We start from the raw sequence: 13,166 nt of genomic DNA, 5'->3' as shown, positions 1-13,166 counted from the left end.
CCATAACTCTCCTTTTCTTCTTCAGAGTCCATAGCTCCACATGGGAGACAATGGGGATGTCCCAAAGCAGTTGTTAAAGGGCGGGAACGCTCATGAGCTGAGAGGAGAACCCTACATACTGAGAGGCAAATGTATCAAAGGTATACGTAGAACACCTTGCAAGAAGGTGTGAACATCCGGTATAGGAGCAATTCTGCGCTGAAACCAGATGGACAAAGCAGAGACCTGCACTTTCAGAGATGCTAGATGGAGGCCTAGATCCATCCAGCCTGAAGAAAGACAAGAATTCTAGAAACTAAAGACTTGAGAGTCATCGTTTATTGGAGCACACCATTGGAAATATGTATGCCATATTCTGTGGTAAATTCTAGCTGAAGCCGGTTTACATGCTCTGAGCACGGTCTGGACCACAGAGCTGGAGAAACCCTTAGGCCGTTAGGAGGGATGTCTCAAGAGCCAAGCCGTTCAAGACAGATGGGCTAGGTCCGGATGTACAGTCAGGTGCATAAATATTGGGACAGTGACAGAATTTTCATATTTTGGCCTCTATTCACCACCACTATGGCTTTGAAATGAAACAAACAAGATGTGCTTTAACTGCAGACTTTCAGATTTAATTTGAGGGTAATTACATCCAAATCAGGTGAACGGTGTAGGAATTACAACGGTTTCTATATGTGCCTCCCACTTTTTAAGGGGCCAAAAGTAATGGGACAAACTAAACAATCCTAAATTTAACTTTCACTTTTTAATACTTTGTTGCAAATCCTTTGCAGGCAATTACAGCCTGAAGTCTGGAACGCATAGACATCACCAGATGCTGGGTTTCATCCCTGGTGATGCTCTGCCAGGCCTCTACTGCAAATGTCTTCAGTTCCTGCTTGTTCTTGGGGCATTTTCCCTTCAGTTTGGTCTTCATCAAGTGAAATGCATGCTCAATCGGATTCAGGTCAGGGGATTGACTTTGCCATTGCATAACATTCCACTTTTTAGCCTTAAAAAACTCTTTGGTTGCTTTTGCAGCATTGTCCATCTGCACTGTGAAGCGCCGTCCAATGAGTTCTGAAGCATTTGACTGAATATGAGCATATAATATTGCCTGAAACACTTCAGAATCCATTCTGCTGCTTTTGTAAGCAGTCACATCATCAATAAATACAAGGGAACCAGTTCCATTGGCAGCCATACATGCCCACGCCATGACACTACCACCACCATGCTTCACTGATGAGGTGGTGTGTTTTGGATCATGAGCAATTAATTTCCTTCTCCATACTCTTCTCTTCCCATCACTCTGGTACAAGTTGATATTTGTCTCATCTGTCCATAGGATCTTGTTCCAGAACTGTAATGGCTTTTTTAGATGTTGTTTGGCAAACTCTAATCTGGTCTTCCTGTTTTTGAGGCTCACCAATGGTTTACATCTTGTGGTGAAGTCTTCTCTTGATTGTTGACTTTGACACATATACACCTTCCTCCGGAAGAGTGTTCTTGATTTGGCCAACTGTTGTGAAGGGGTTTTTCTTCACCAGGGAAATAATTCTTCTGTCATCCACCACAGTTGTTTTCCGTGGTCTTCCGGGTCTTTTGGTGTTGCTGAGCTCTCCGATGCGTTCTTTCTTTTTAAGAATGTTCCAAACAGTTGATTTTGCCACACCTAATGTTTTTGCTATCTCTCTGATGGGTTTGTTTTGATTTTTCAGCCTAATGATGGCCTGCTTCAAAGTGACAGCTCTTTGGATCTCATATTGAGAGTCGACAGCAACTGATTCCAAATGCAAATGTCACACCTAGAATCAACTCCAAACCTTTTACCTGCTTAATTGATAATGAAATAACGAGGGAATAGCCCACACCTGTCCATGAAATAGCTTTTGAGTTGATAGTCCCATTACTTTTGGCCCCTTAAAAAGTGGGAGGCACATATAGAAATCGTTGTAATTCCTACACCGTTCACCTGATTTAGATGTAATTACCCTCAAATTAAATCTGCAGTTAAAGCACATCTTGTTTGTTTCATTTCAAAGCCATTGTGGTGGTGAATAGAGGCCAAAATATGAAAATTCTGTCAATGTCCCAATATTTATGCACCGGACTGTAGACATGGACCCTGAGACAATAGGTCCACTTGAGAGGAAGATGAAGAGGAACGTCTATGGAGACACTTTGAAGTACCAATAGAGTCTGGGCCAAGCCGGAGCTATTGACAGGACTGTGCCCCCCCCCTTGTCTGAACTTTCGAAGCACTCGAGGAAGCAGGATTATTGGAGGGAAGAGATATGCCTAATGGAAGTTCCATTTCACCAACAATGTGTCTATGAAGGCTGCATCAAGGTCCCTGGTCCTGGCTCCATAAACTGGAAGTTTGTTGTTGTGTCTTGAGGCCATGAGATCCACTTCCGGTAGACCCCATCTGTCCACCAGAAGCTGAAAGACTTCTGGATGTAGAGACCTGCATGCACGTCGTGACAGCTGAGGAAATCCGCTTCTCAATTGAGAATCCCCAGGATGAATACTGTGGGACACTTCTGTCATTGCGGACTGACTTCGAGTGTCCCCTTGGTAATTGAGGTAGGCCACTGCCGTGGCGTTGTCGGACTGTACTTGTACTAGGCTGTTCTTCAGAATATCCTGAGCCAGAGTGAGAGCTCTGTAGATGGCTCGAAGTTCTAGGACGTTGATTGGCAACACTGCCTCGACTGGGGTCCATTATCCCTGGAAGGAGTGCTGGCCTGTTACTGCGCCCCACCCTCGGAGGCTTGCGTCCGTGATGAGGAGAGCCCAGTCCGGTATCCAAAAGGGATGACCCTTGAACAAATGGGATGTCTGTAGCCACCAGGCTAGGGACTGGTGAACCTCTGGGGGGAGGCCCATCGTCTGGGATCTGAGCAGATGGGATAGCCCGTTCCAAATGGAGAGGATCAGTTGTTGTAGGGGCCTGGGACCATTGATCCCAAGGCCTGCATTGCAGAGTGAATTGACACACTGCAATTGTGGAGCAGTCTGCGCACCGTGCTGTATTGCTGAAATCTTGTCCTCTGTTAAGAAGATTCTCTGAATGCGAGAGTTCAGGAGGGCTCCCAAATGGACCATCCTTTGAGAGGTGTCAGGGAAGACTTTTCCCAGTTGATCAGCCAACCGTGCATTTGTAGAAATGCAATGGTTACCTGCAGAGGGCAGTGAAGAATCTCTGGGGAGCTGGCCAGCAGCAAGAGATCACCTAAGTATGGGAGTAGTCTGATCCCTTGACGACAAAGAGAGGCCATCATAACTGCCATGATCTTGATAAAGACCCGAGGGGCCATTGAAAGGCCGAATGGCAGAGCCTGAAATTGTATAATGGGGATGGGGAAGTAGGGAAAAGTTGATTGCACAGGAATAATCAGGTCGTGAGAGTAGTCGATTTGCAAAATATATAGACAAAAGAGGTGCACCCTGGGAGTAGACTGTATGTATCAAACAAAGAAGAGAAAAGAGAAATACTCCATATTTGGGGCACACTCCTATCACAGTTTAGGAGATAATGTATATATTAAAACTCAAAATGTTATTAATATTCATTAAAAGATAATGGCTTGAATAAACACCTATCAGATTATATAATTTTACAATATAAAACAGACAATTCTCCATTCATAGGAGATCTACTGAGACATTCCTAAAGATATCGTTGTTCATAATTATTATTACCCTTTGGAAATTCATGCAGTATCTACATATACAAATCTTAATCTGCAGTATTTATCAGATTCCAATGAAAAACAACAGATGATATAGTGAATAGTCGCAGTTTTACATGTATTTCACCAGGGCTTTGTCCTATTTATTTGACCATTATTATTATTTTGCCCTTTTTTCACTTCAGAGTGTTATTCCTTTTCCTGAGAAATATGCATACGATGATGCATATACTCATATGCAGTTTTGAAAACCTTTGACTAAAGAAGCTTTGTACACAGGGTAAAACTGCGAATATTCAGTAGATCATCTGGTTTAAACGATAAAAGGTAGTTTTACCAGAGTTTCCTCACTCTGATCACATGAGAGAGGCATGGAAATGCCCAGTAAAGGTTTCAGGTACCAAAACGTTCTCCCCGTTGCTGATTGCACTATATGAGAAGTTCCCCCAGCAGTGGATTCTCAAGTAACTTGTCTGGTCAAGAATGCTACCTTACCCATACATACTGCAACCTCTTTGAAAGAAACTACAGATAGAAGGATAGATGCTTGCCATAATTCTATATACTCTTACAAGAGCTATTACTCGTCCTGCTAGGGCTACGGCCTGGGTGGTAAAAGCCATTGAGAGTTGAGCAGAGGCCCGAGAAGAGACATTTCCCCCTAATGCTTCGAGTGAACAGCTGTCCTACATAGCTTACAATAGGGTTGCAGCCTCCTACTTAGGTGAAGCAGCTATGGATATGGCTCTTATAGCCTCCAGGGTATCTGCCACTTCGGTAGTGGCCCATCGTATTGTCTGGCTCAGTTCCTGGAAAGCAGATTCAGATTCTAAGAAGGCTCTGGAATCTCTGCCGTATTCTGGAGATATCCTGTGTGGCCCGGAATTGGATAAAATTGTGACTACCTTGGCAGCTTTCAAGACGGCGTTCCTGCCATCTGCATATAATGCAAAGCCTCGGACGTAATCCTTTCGCCCTCAAGGAAAAGCGAAGGGTCAGTCCTTTCCGAGGCATCAGGCATCAACGGAGGCCTCCAAGCCTAGGACTAAACAGACCTGGGCTACTAGACGTCCATCTGCCAAATCTGCTGACAAGCCTACAGTCTGACGGGATGGGCCACTCCCTGGGGGCTCCCAGGGTGGGAGGCTGACTTCTTCAATTCGCCCAGTTTTGGCATCAAACCACGTCAGATGCCCAGGTAAGGGAAGTGGTCTCTCACGGATACGACCTCTCATTCCTGAGGCGCCCCTCCCAACAGTTTTTTTGCGCAGGACCACCATTGGACCCAACCAAGGCCCTGCTGCTCCAAAAAGCCATTCAGGTCCCCTCCTCACAACGGGCAATGGCTATTATTCTACCCTTTTCCTAGTTCAGAAGCCCAATGGGTCTCATTGGCCTATCCTCAACCTCAAATCAGGTGGTTAAATCAAATTGATTGAGGTACTAATTAAGTCACCTGTGCTCAACCATGGATATCTCTAAAACCTGAACTGTTGGGGAGCCTTGAGGACCGCGTTTGGGAACCTCTAGTTTAAACAGTGGCTGTTTCGGCTTAGGAGCGGGATGCGCCTCTTCTATTTGTAAAATAGACTTTACAGCTCTCACCAGGGCCAGTATATTTAATGTAGAGGGTTGCTCTTCGTGATAAGGAGTCAGAGTGAGAGAGGTCTGCGTCTTCTGCCTCCCCAGAGGATACATGAGAATAAGATAACTGGGTAGACTGGGAATATAACACAGCACGCTTAGTAAGTTTACTAGGGAGAGGCTTCTCTTTTTGCAGCATTTGCTGAAAAACTGTAGAGGTATTGGGCAAACACTGTACTGATGTAGAAAGTACATCAACCCATGGGGAAGGCAAAGGATTTGCAGGGAGCACCGTTGTGGCCATCCCATAGGGGGAGCTACCACAGGGACCGCTAGGTGGTCCACAATTTTTGCCAGCACCTGTGAAAAGGTAGCCCGCAGTGGTGGTATAGCAATTTGTACAAAAAACATCTTGAATGAGGTCCTCTGGAGCTAAGGGCCTGATTCAGGTTTTTTCGTAAGGCTGCGTTCACACGTAGCCAGCCGATGTTTGCATTCTGCGCATATGTGTATAAGACGCAGTCCGCCTGTGAGAACCAGCCACAGCGATCGGGTAGCGATCGCATTGAGCACGCAGAGTCTTCATACAGTGATTGACATGAAGTGACCTTTTGAGGGTGCTGACGGGAGGTTGTCAGAGAAACGCAGGAGTGCCTGGGCGTATAAACGCCATTACAGGGGCGTGCATAATTAAGCCCCTGCGATGGCATACGCTGGCAGAAGTCTAAATGGCGACAGGAAGTTTAGCAGTTTCTGTGGTAGGGTCAGGTCAACCACAACTGTGTTTGGTTCCGATGTTACCGATTGTTTCGCTGACTTGCAGATGCATGTCATGGGAAGTGGGTAGGCTTTATACAGTGATGGGCGTCTTGGTATAGTGCTGTGGTTGCCATGCGATTGCATTCATTAGCATATTTTCGCAGTGAGCGGGGTGCGTGCGAACGCAGCCTTGCAAACCAACCTGAATCAGGCCCTAAGCCCGCTGAGCAGGACTTACAAGACACCAAAGTAGGAGCAGCAGCATCAGCAGCGTGCTTGTTATTCTTTCCTCTGACAGCCATAGCCACAGGGATAATAAAATATACAAACCCACACAGTGCAGTGAGCAACAATATGGCACAGTGTAGTGAGCAACCGCGTAATATAGTATGTGATAGCCCTCCCAAATCTATGGGAGATGTGAGGGACAATTAGTACCTTAGTATGCCAGGGTTATAGTAGAATAAAAGGAAAGGTATAAGTTTGACAGTATAGAAAGTAAAGATCAGCGCTAGCACAAGTCACATACAAACACAGAAAAACGCTGTATAACCTGGCCTTTGGGAGAGGCATACAGGGAGACTGGACCCAGCGTTCCCGGAGATCTGCTTGCCGAAAATGGCTTCCGCGCGTCTCTGAGGGGGCGGAGGATGAGAGAGGAGCAGCTCAGGGCACATCAAGATCACAGTGGAATGGTCGCCCTGAGGTGGGTGAGGGACTGCAGGGGGAGCGCTTTATTACTCTTGCTAACGTTAACCACCAGGTCCCCTAGCCTGTAAAATATGCTTCTGCGCCAGTATTATAAATTCCCTGGTGGTGTAGTGGAGTCGTGGGCGAACCAGTGTCCAATCAGCGCCTCCGGTCTGTCTCCTGAGATCGGAGGCAAGACTGCACCAAGACACGGGATCCGCCTTACCTGTCCCCTTGATTCTGGGCTGCAGTCTGGGGAGCCTGCTAGCTAATCCCCCTCAGAGCCCCGCCTGGAGTACCTAGCCAAGGGCTGGTGTCACGGCGTACCGTAGGGGTGATGGAGCAGCAGTGCAGACGTCCAAGAGACTGTCTCGTGCTGCTGCTTAGTAAAAAAATACTAGAATTAAAAAATCAATCATAAAAATAAGCCTGGGCTGCGTAGAGCAGCCCCACTGTTAGAAATGGTGATCAAGCTCCTGCCAGACACCAACAAAACAGAGTTGCCCTCAGGCTGTGGGAGGGGTATAGGGAGAAGGACCAGAGCATCCTGGAATTGAAAAGCTTTGCTGTTGGTGTACGGTCCTCCAGGTCCCACCTACACCCCATTGTCTTCCCTGTGGAGCCCTATGGACCCTGAAGAAGAAAAGTGAATTATAAATGAATGAAAACCCTATGTTCTACTGTATACGGATTGTCTTTAGGGATAACACCTACATTAACATCAACATTTACAAGGAGTCACCTTTGTTTTGATCCAAAAATTCCTCCGTAAATATAGGAACATCAAAAGTTGAAAATCCATCACTCTGGGAATCACCAGCCTGTCGAGATAAATGGACAATGTTTCATTTTGGCCAGGAACAATCCAAGTGAGGAGTGGGAAAATAGAAAATAATAAAAAAAAAAAAAAAAGTGTGTTACAATAATAAAGTTTTATTAGAATCCTATAGGAAAGCACATGTTGCAACTTTAACTTAAAACTGCTTGTATGAGGGGTGACCTGGAAGTAGTTTTAGCTTGATCAATCGGATGCTTTACTTGGACTTTAATAGGTTTCTCCTGTAAAAAATATATTGCCCATTGTCCCACAAATTTATGACAGACTTATAAATTGGAAATTACTGCCAATATGCTTTGAACTAGGAGAACAGTCTGTTTTTCAAAGTTAATTGCAGAAACTGTAAAGCCAATCTTTCTCCTGGACAGCAGGAAAGGCACTTTTAGAATAGACAGACAACAAAGATCAAAACCGGTTTATAATGGTGTATAATTCAACTAGGTCATTCCATGTGACTCACATTACATTTCATGTTAATATTTAGGGCTGTATTCAATTTGAGGCGGAAAGTCAGTTTCCGCGCAGCTTTTTCGCCGATGACGCCTAGGCGGAAAGTCAATGCAATGTACTAGGCGAAAAAGTTTCGCCTATAAATAGCAGGCGGAAAAAAGTGCAGAATTGCGGTTTTGGGGTACAACATTGCGGGAACCCCTGTGCAGCCCCTAAAGGTAAACTGCATCAACAAAAGTTTAAAAATATTCGGGACACCCCAAAAAAATATGTTTAATTTTGGGGTAAAAAAAAAAAAAGTGCCAAACTATCTAAATTAATTCAGGTCGGGTCCCCATGTTGCGGCAGGTGTTTTCTTCATTGCGGGGACAAGCGGCAGGTGCAATTTTGCAGATTTGTAAAAATAACTTTAGGTACTTAAAAAAATGCTTACCCCCAATTTTGATAGGAATAGTTATTTTCCCCAAAAAAATAATCTAAGTGCTATTCTTTACCACTTCTTCATAGCCGCAAAATTGCACCTTGCGCGGCTATTACAAACCCCGACTTCCTTCAGCAGGCAAAAATGGGGGTACACAGTGATCCCCCATGTCTGGACATCTTTAGGGGGGTATATAGAAAGACACACAGAAAAAATGGGCGCTCCAGAAAAGAAAAACTGAGAACTGCAGATATAATTGCAGCTCACCACTTAAGGGATAGGCAAATCCCTCATGTAACTAATTGAAGAGAAAGACAAAACACAGGTGTGGGAGCGCTAACAATATATCATAGAATGAATCTAATAAAATGTTATGAATGGATAAATACACATTTAATAATACAAATACACAAATATAAATCAAAAAGAATTCTGTTCATGAACATCGGATAAAAATAAAAAATAAATGCGCATATTGTCCTAATAGAAAAAGGATATCATAACAAGTAAAAAACAAATACTGAATAATGAATAAAACAATTAGTCCTCGAGATGGACAAATAAAGAGTGCTGTATGGAATGGAGATATTGAAGCAAAAATAATATAAGTAATAGTCCAGAATCCAAATAGCCAGATATTGTTATAAAAATAAAGCCAAGTGAACGTGGTGGATATTTCCAGTGGCTTACCCGTTCGATGCAGTTTATAATGTGGGTAATCGGTAGCAAAGGATCTGGGTGAAGTCTCTGCTCGTGAGTCTCGGCAAGGAGAGCAGCTGATTGTGGAGTCTCGTAGTGTAGATAAGCAGTGCGGCTCTGTGACACCGAGCGGCTAGTAAGTGTGCCGCTCTTGCAGCTAGCGACGTCTCGCTAAGCTGTTATTAACCATCTGGAGTCACCTCTTAGTTAGCCGCGGCATGTGGAGCCGGAATCAGTAAGATTTAAACAGGGCATATGCAGAGAAAAGCCACTGGTTGATGTAGTAACCGCTTCTTGGGGCAAGCTTCTTAGCCGTGGTCAGTGGGACCTTGAGCAGAAAAAAGTGTGTATAGATGGGAGCACCTAACGCGTTCTCGGCACTGGTAATCTGGCCGTTTCGACAGAGGTATGACAGACGGTGTCACAGAGCCGCACTGCTTATCTACACTACGAGACTCCACAATCAGCTGCTCTCCTTGCCGAGACTCACGAGCAGAGACTTCACCCAGATCCTTTGCTACCGATTACCCACATTATAAACTGCATCGAACGGGTAAGCCACTGGAAATATCCACCACGTTCACTTGGCTTTATTTTTATAACAATATCTGGCTATTTGGATTCTGGACTATTACTTATATTATTTTTGCTTCAATATCTCCATTCCATACAGCACTCTTTATTTGTCCATCTCGAGGACTAATTGTTTTATTCATTATTCAGTATTTGTTTTTTACTTGTTATGATATCCTTTTTCTATTAGCACAATATGCGCATTTTTTATTTTTATCCGATGTTCATGAACAGAATTCTTTTTGATTTATATTTGTGTATTAGTATTATTAAATGTGTATTTATCCATTCATAACATTTTATTAGATTCATTCTATGATATATCTTTAGGGGGGGTTCCAGGCATATTTCCCGAAAATTCCCGGATTTTTTCGCCGATCCAAGTTTCGCCTGTTCCCGATTTTTCAGGCGAAGGAGGTGAAAAGTCTGGACTTTTCGCCTCAAATTGAATACGGGCCTATGACGTTTAAATGCACCACACAGAAAAATGAAGCTGAAAGTCGACATTTTAAATATGACTACCTACCCCTTATATTATTGTCATAATGCTTAGCAGCAGAAAAAAAATGTACACTCATAGTTTTGTTTAAATGTGTGACTCACGTTGCAATGGAATAGACATAGCAACTGATATTTATATTTATTTAAACCTGTTCTCCTAATTAATATGATTGTCATACTATACAATTATAAGACCCTAAACTTATGATTGACACACAAACAAGAAACTGAATGTTAACCAAACTATACTTAAAATCAGACTCATGTTACATATGAATGTGACTCACGTTATATTTCTGTACCCAGTCAAAGGCCTCTGATACAAATTACTCAAACTTACAGAATCCACGTGAATGAATCAATGTAGGCCTGTTTATCTTCCTGATTAACTGATGATGGGCATTTCCAGTTGCTGCCAGCTTGCTCCATTAATGCCGTGTAGTGTGCACCGACCTCTGCTAGCGACGGGACCAGGGGTGGGTGCTGGCATCGGCAAGTGCATACACACTTGCCGATTCCGGCAGCGACGGAATGACAGTGGGGACTATTTAGCAGCATGACCCCTGCTGACGATACTGCCCGTTGGACCTACATGTAGGTCCGACAGACTAGGTCACTGAAGATGCGCGTGAGCACGCATAGTCAGTGACATAGTGCGTACACACTGGACGACTTAAATAATTTGTCATAATAAACGGTCATCGTCAAATTCATTTAAAATGTCGTCTAGTGTGTACCTGCCTTTAGTATTCATCATATCTGATGTCCTTGATCTCACCTGGGTAGCTCTTTCCATCATATTAAACATAGAACCAGTCACCAACATTAACTACATCATCTGAAGTCACTGTGACAGTTACATTAAGTTAATCAGTAGAAATAAATGAAGTTGAAAAGGTCTTGGCATCTGCTGTGATACAATATAATTTTCATCCATTGTGTACTATATTTCATGGAATGACCCATCTGATGCTCACCTTTCCTAGCTCTTTAACAGATCCTGCTGGCTCCCAGATTTGAATAAATCTACATTAATTTGTCCACCTCTGAATTCATGTTTTGGAGAAACCACATAAACAGCCACTGTTCATAGGACTGAGATGTACGATATGATTGAAGTATCCCCTTTTTCTACTCTGATGAATACACAGCATTGACACACCAAATGCATCTAATTCTCCCACAGACAAGAAGTTTTAGCAATGTCCACTAATATTTAGAAAATGTGTTGCCTTTGCACTCCTTTATCAAATATTGATTAGCACCCTATTAGGTTTTCCTTTTTTTGTGTGTTAGAGAAATGATCCAGTCATTATTGTTTCCTCAGTTGTTACTTTGGACTTGACTTCCAGTGTTAAATATTACTTGTTTTAATACAGCAATCAAATGACATACATGAAACTATTCTACTTTGGATTTAAGGCTTATGTATTATTTTAAGCTTTGGGTGGGATGGAGACAGATTGAGGGACATGTTTTTCAAATGTGCTTGTTTATGTGATTTTTTTTTTATTTTGTTAGGCTTTTCCCCAAACATTAGTATTCTTTAGCTATAATATATAGGGTGATATGTACTAAGCTTCAAAATGCAGACAAACCTCAGAAAACTGCAGTTTTCAGAGGTTTGCCTCAAGCCCCATATGTATTAAATGAAACCAAAGAAAATAAAACGAGGCTGCGTAATAGCAGCCCCTATAAAACCGTGCCCACTCCTTGAAAAACTGTTCATCTAGTGCTGGAGGCAGGGTATAGGGGAGATGGAGTCTGTGCTGCTGGGAAAATAAGAGTTATGGTAGACTTACCTTTGTTAACTCTTTTTCTTTGAAGTCCATAGGGCCCCCAGGGATACCATGGGGATAATGTGGTTGGAGTGATCCAGACACCAAACAGTCAAGCTCTTCAGCTCCCAGGGTGCCCCAGGTCCTCCTCTACATATTCCCAGCCCCTGGCCACAGACATTCAGTTTTGTAAACAAGCCGAAGGCAGGAGAAGGAAAGAGGAGAAGGAAGAACAATCGTACACCAGAAACACTCACAGAAAAAGAGGTAATCCATGACCAAAAGAAAAATTACCCAATGCAGCCAGGTGAGTCAGGGTGGACATGGGGATGTCCTAAAGCAGTTCCCCTAAGGATGGGGACGCTCCTGAGCAGAAAGGAGAATCCGCCGGCCAAAGGAAGCATCCTGAGAGGCAAAAGTGTCAAAGGCGTAAAACCTAAGAAAAGTGTGGACAGAAGACCTTGTGGCTGCCTTGCACAATTGTTCAGAAGCACCATGACGGAACGCCCACAGACCGGGTAGAATGTGCTGTCGCCATATTTGGGACAGGGAGATCAGCTTGTGTGTAAGTCTGAGTGATAGTCATACGTAATCATCGAGCCAGAGTTTGTTTTGTTAGCTGGCCATCCTCGTTTGTGAAAACCATATAACACAAAAAGAGAGTCTGATTTTCTGAAAGAGTCTGTACGATCCACATAGATACGGAGAGCACAAACCACATCCAGGGAGGCTTCACCTACAGAAAGGTCTGAAGACTGAAAAACTGGAACCACAATCTCTTCATTCACATGAAAAAGGGACACTGCCTTAGGAAGCTAACATGCCCGTGTACAGAGAACAGCTCTATCCTGGTGAAAAACCAAAAAGGGGGTGCGACAAGAGAGCGCTGCCAAATCAGAGACTCTGCGTGTAGAAGAGAAAGCAAGGAGAAAGTGTGTCTTCGCTGTCAACCATTTCATATCTTCCGATTCCAGAGGTTCAAATGGGGGAACTTGCATCTCTTGAGAACCAAGGACAAATCCCACAGTGCCACCGGTGGAACAAAGGGTGGCTGAACTCAGAGAACACCATGTAAAAAATTTCTAACATCCGGCAAGGAAGCAATCCTTCGCTGGAACCAAATTGACAACGCAGAAACCTGTACTTTCAGGATGGCCAGGCGGAGACAGAGGTCTAACCCAGTCTGGAGAAAA

At 43.7% G+C, this 13,166-nt stretch overlaps 1 protein-coding gene across 3 annotated transcripts in view; it reads right to left on the bottom strand.

The window, feature by feature from the left end:
- HMG20B (high mobility group 20B) overlaps window positions 1-13,166 on the bottom strand; it is a 58,607-nt gene that overhangs the window by 24,437 nt on the left and 21,004 nt on the right. For all 3 annotated transcript variants that reach the window (XM_088452957.1, XM_088452958.1, XM_088452959.1), the window contains exon 7: window positions 7,456-7,534. In XM_088452957.1, coding sequence (XP_088309083.1) covers window positions 7,456-7,534 — 79 coding nt within the window. The remainder of the gene's footprint in view (window positions 1-7,455; window positions 7,535-13,166) is intronic.

Source organism: Taudactylus pleione, unplaced genomic scaffold (assembly GCF_031769625.1).
Source record: "Taudactylus pleione unplaced genomic scaffold, aTauple2 ptg000560l, whole genome shotgun sequence".
NCBI classification, from domain to species: domain Eukaryota; kingdom Metazoa; phylum Chordata; class Amphibia; order Anura; family Myobatrachidae; genus Taudactylus; species Taudactylus pleione.
Note: the sequence above shows the minus strand (reverse complement) of the source record. Positions and strands in the feature narration are given on the sequence as shown.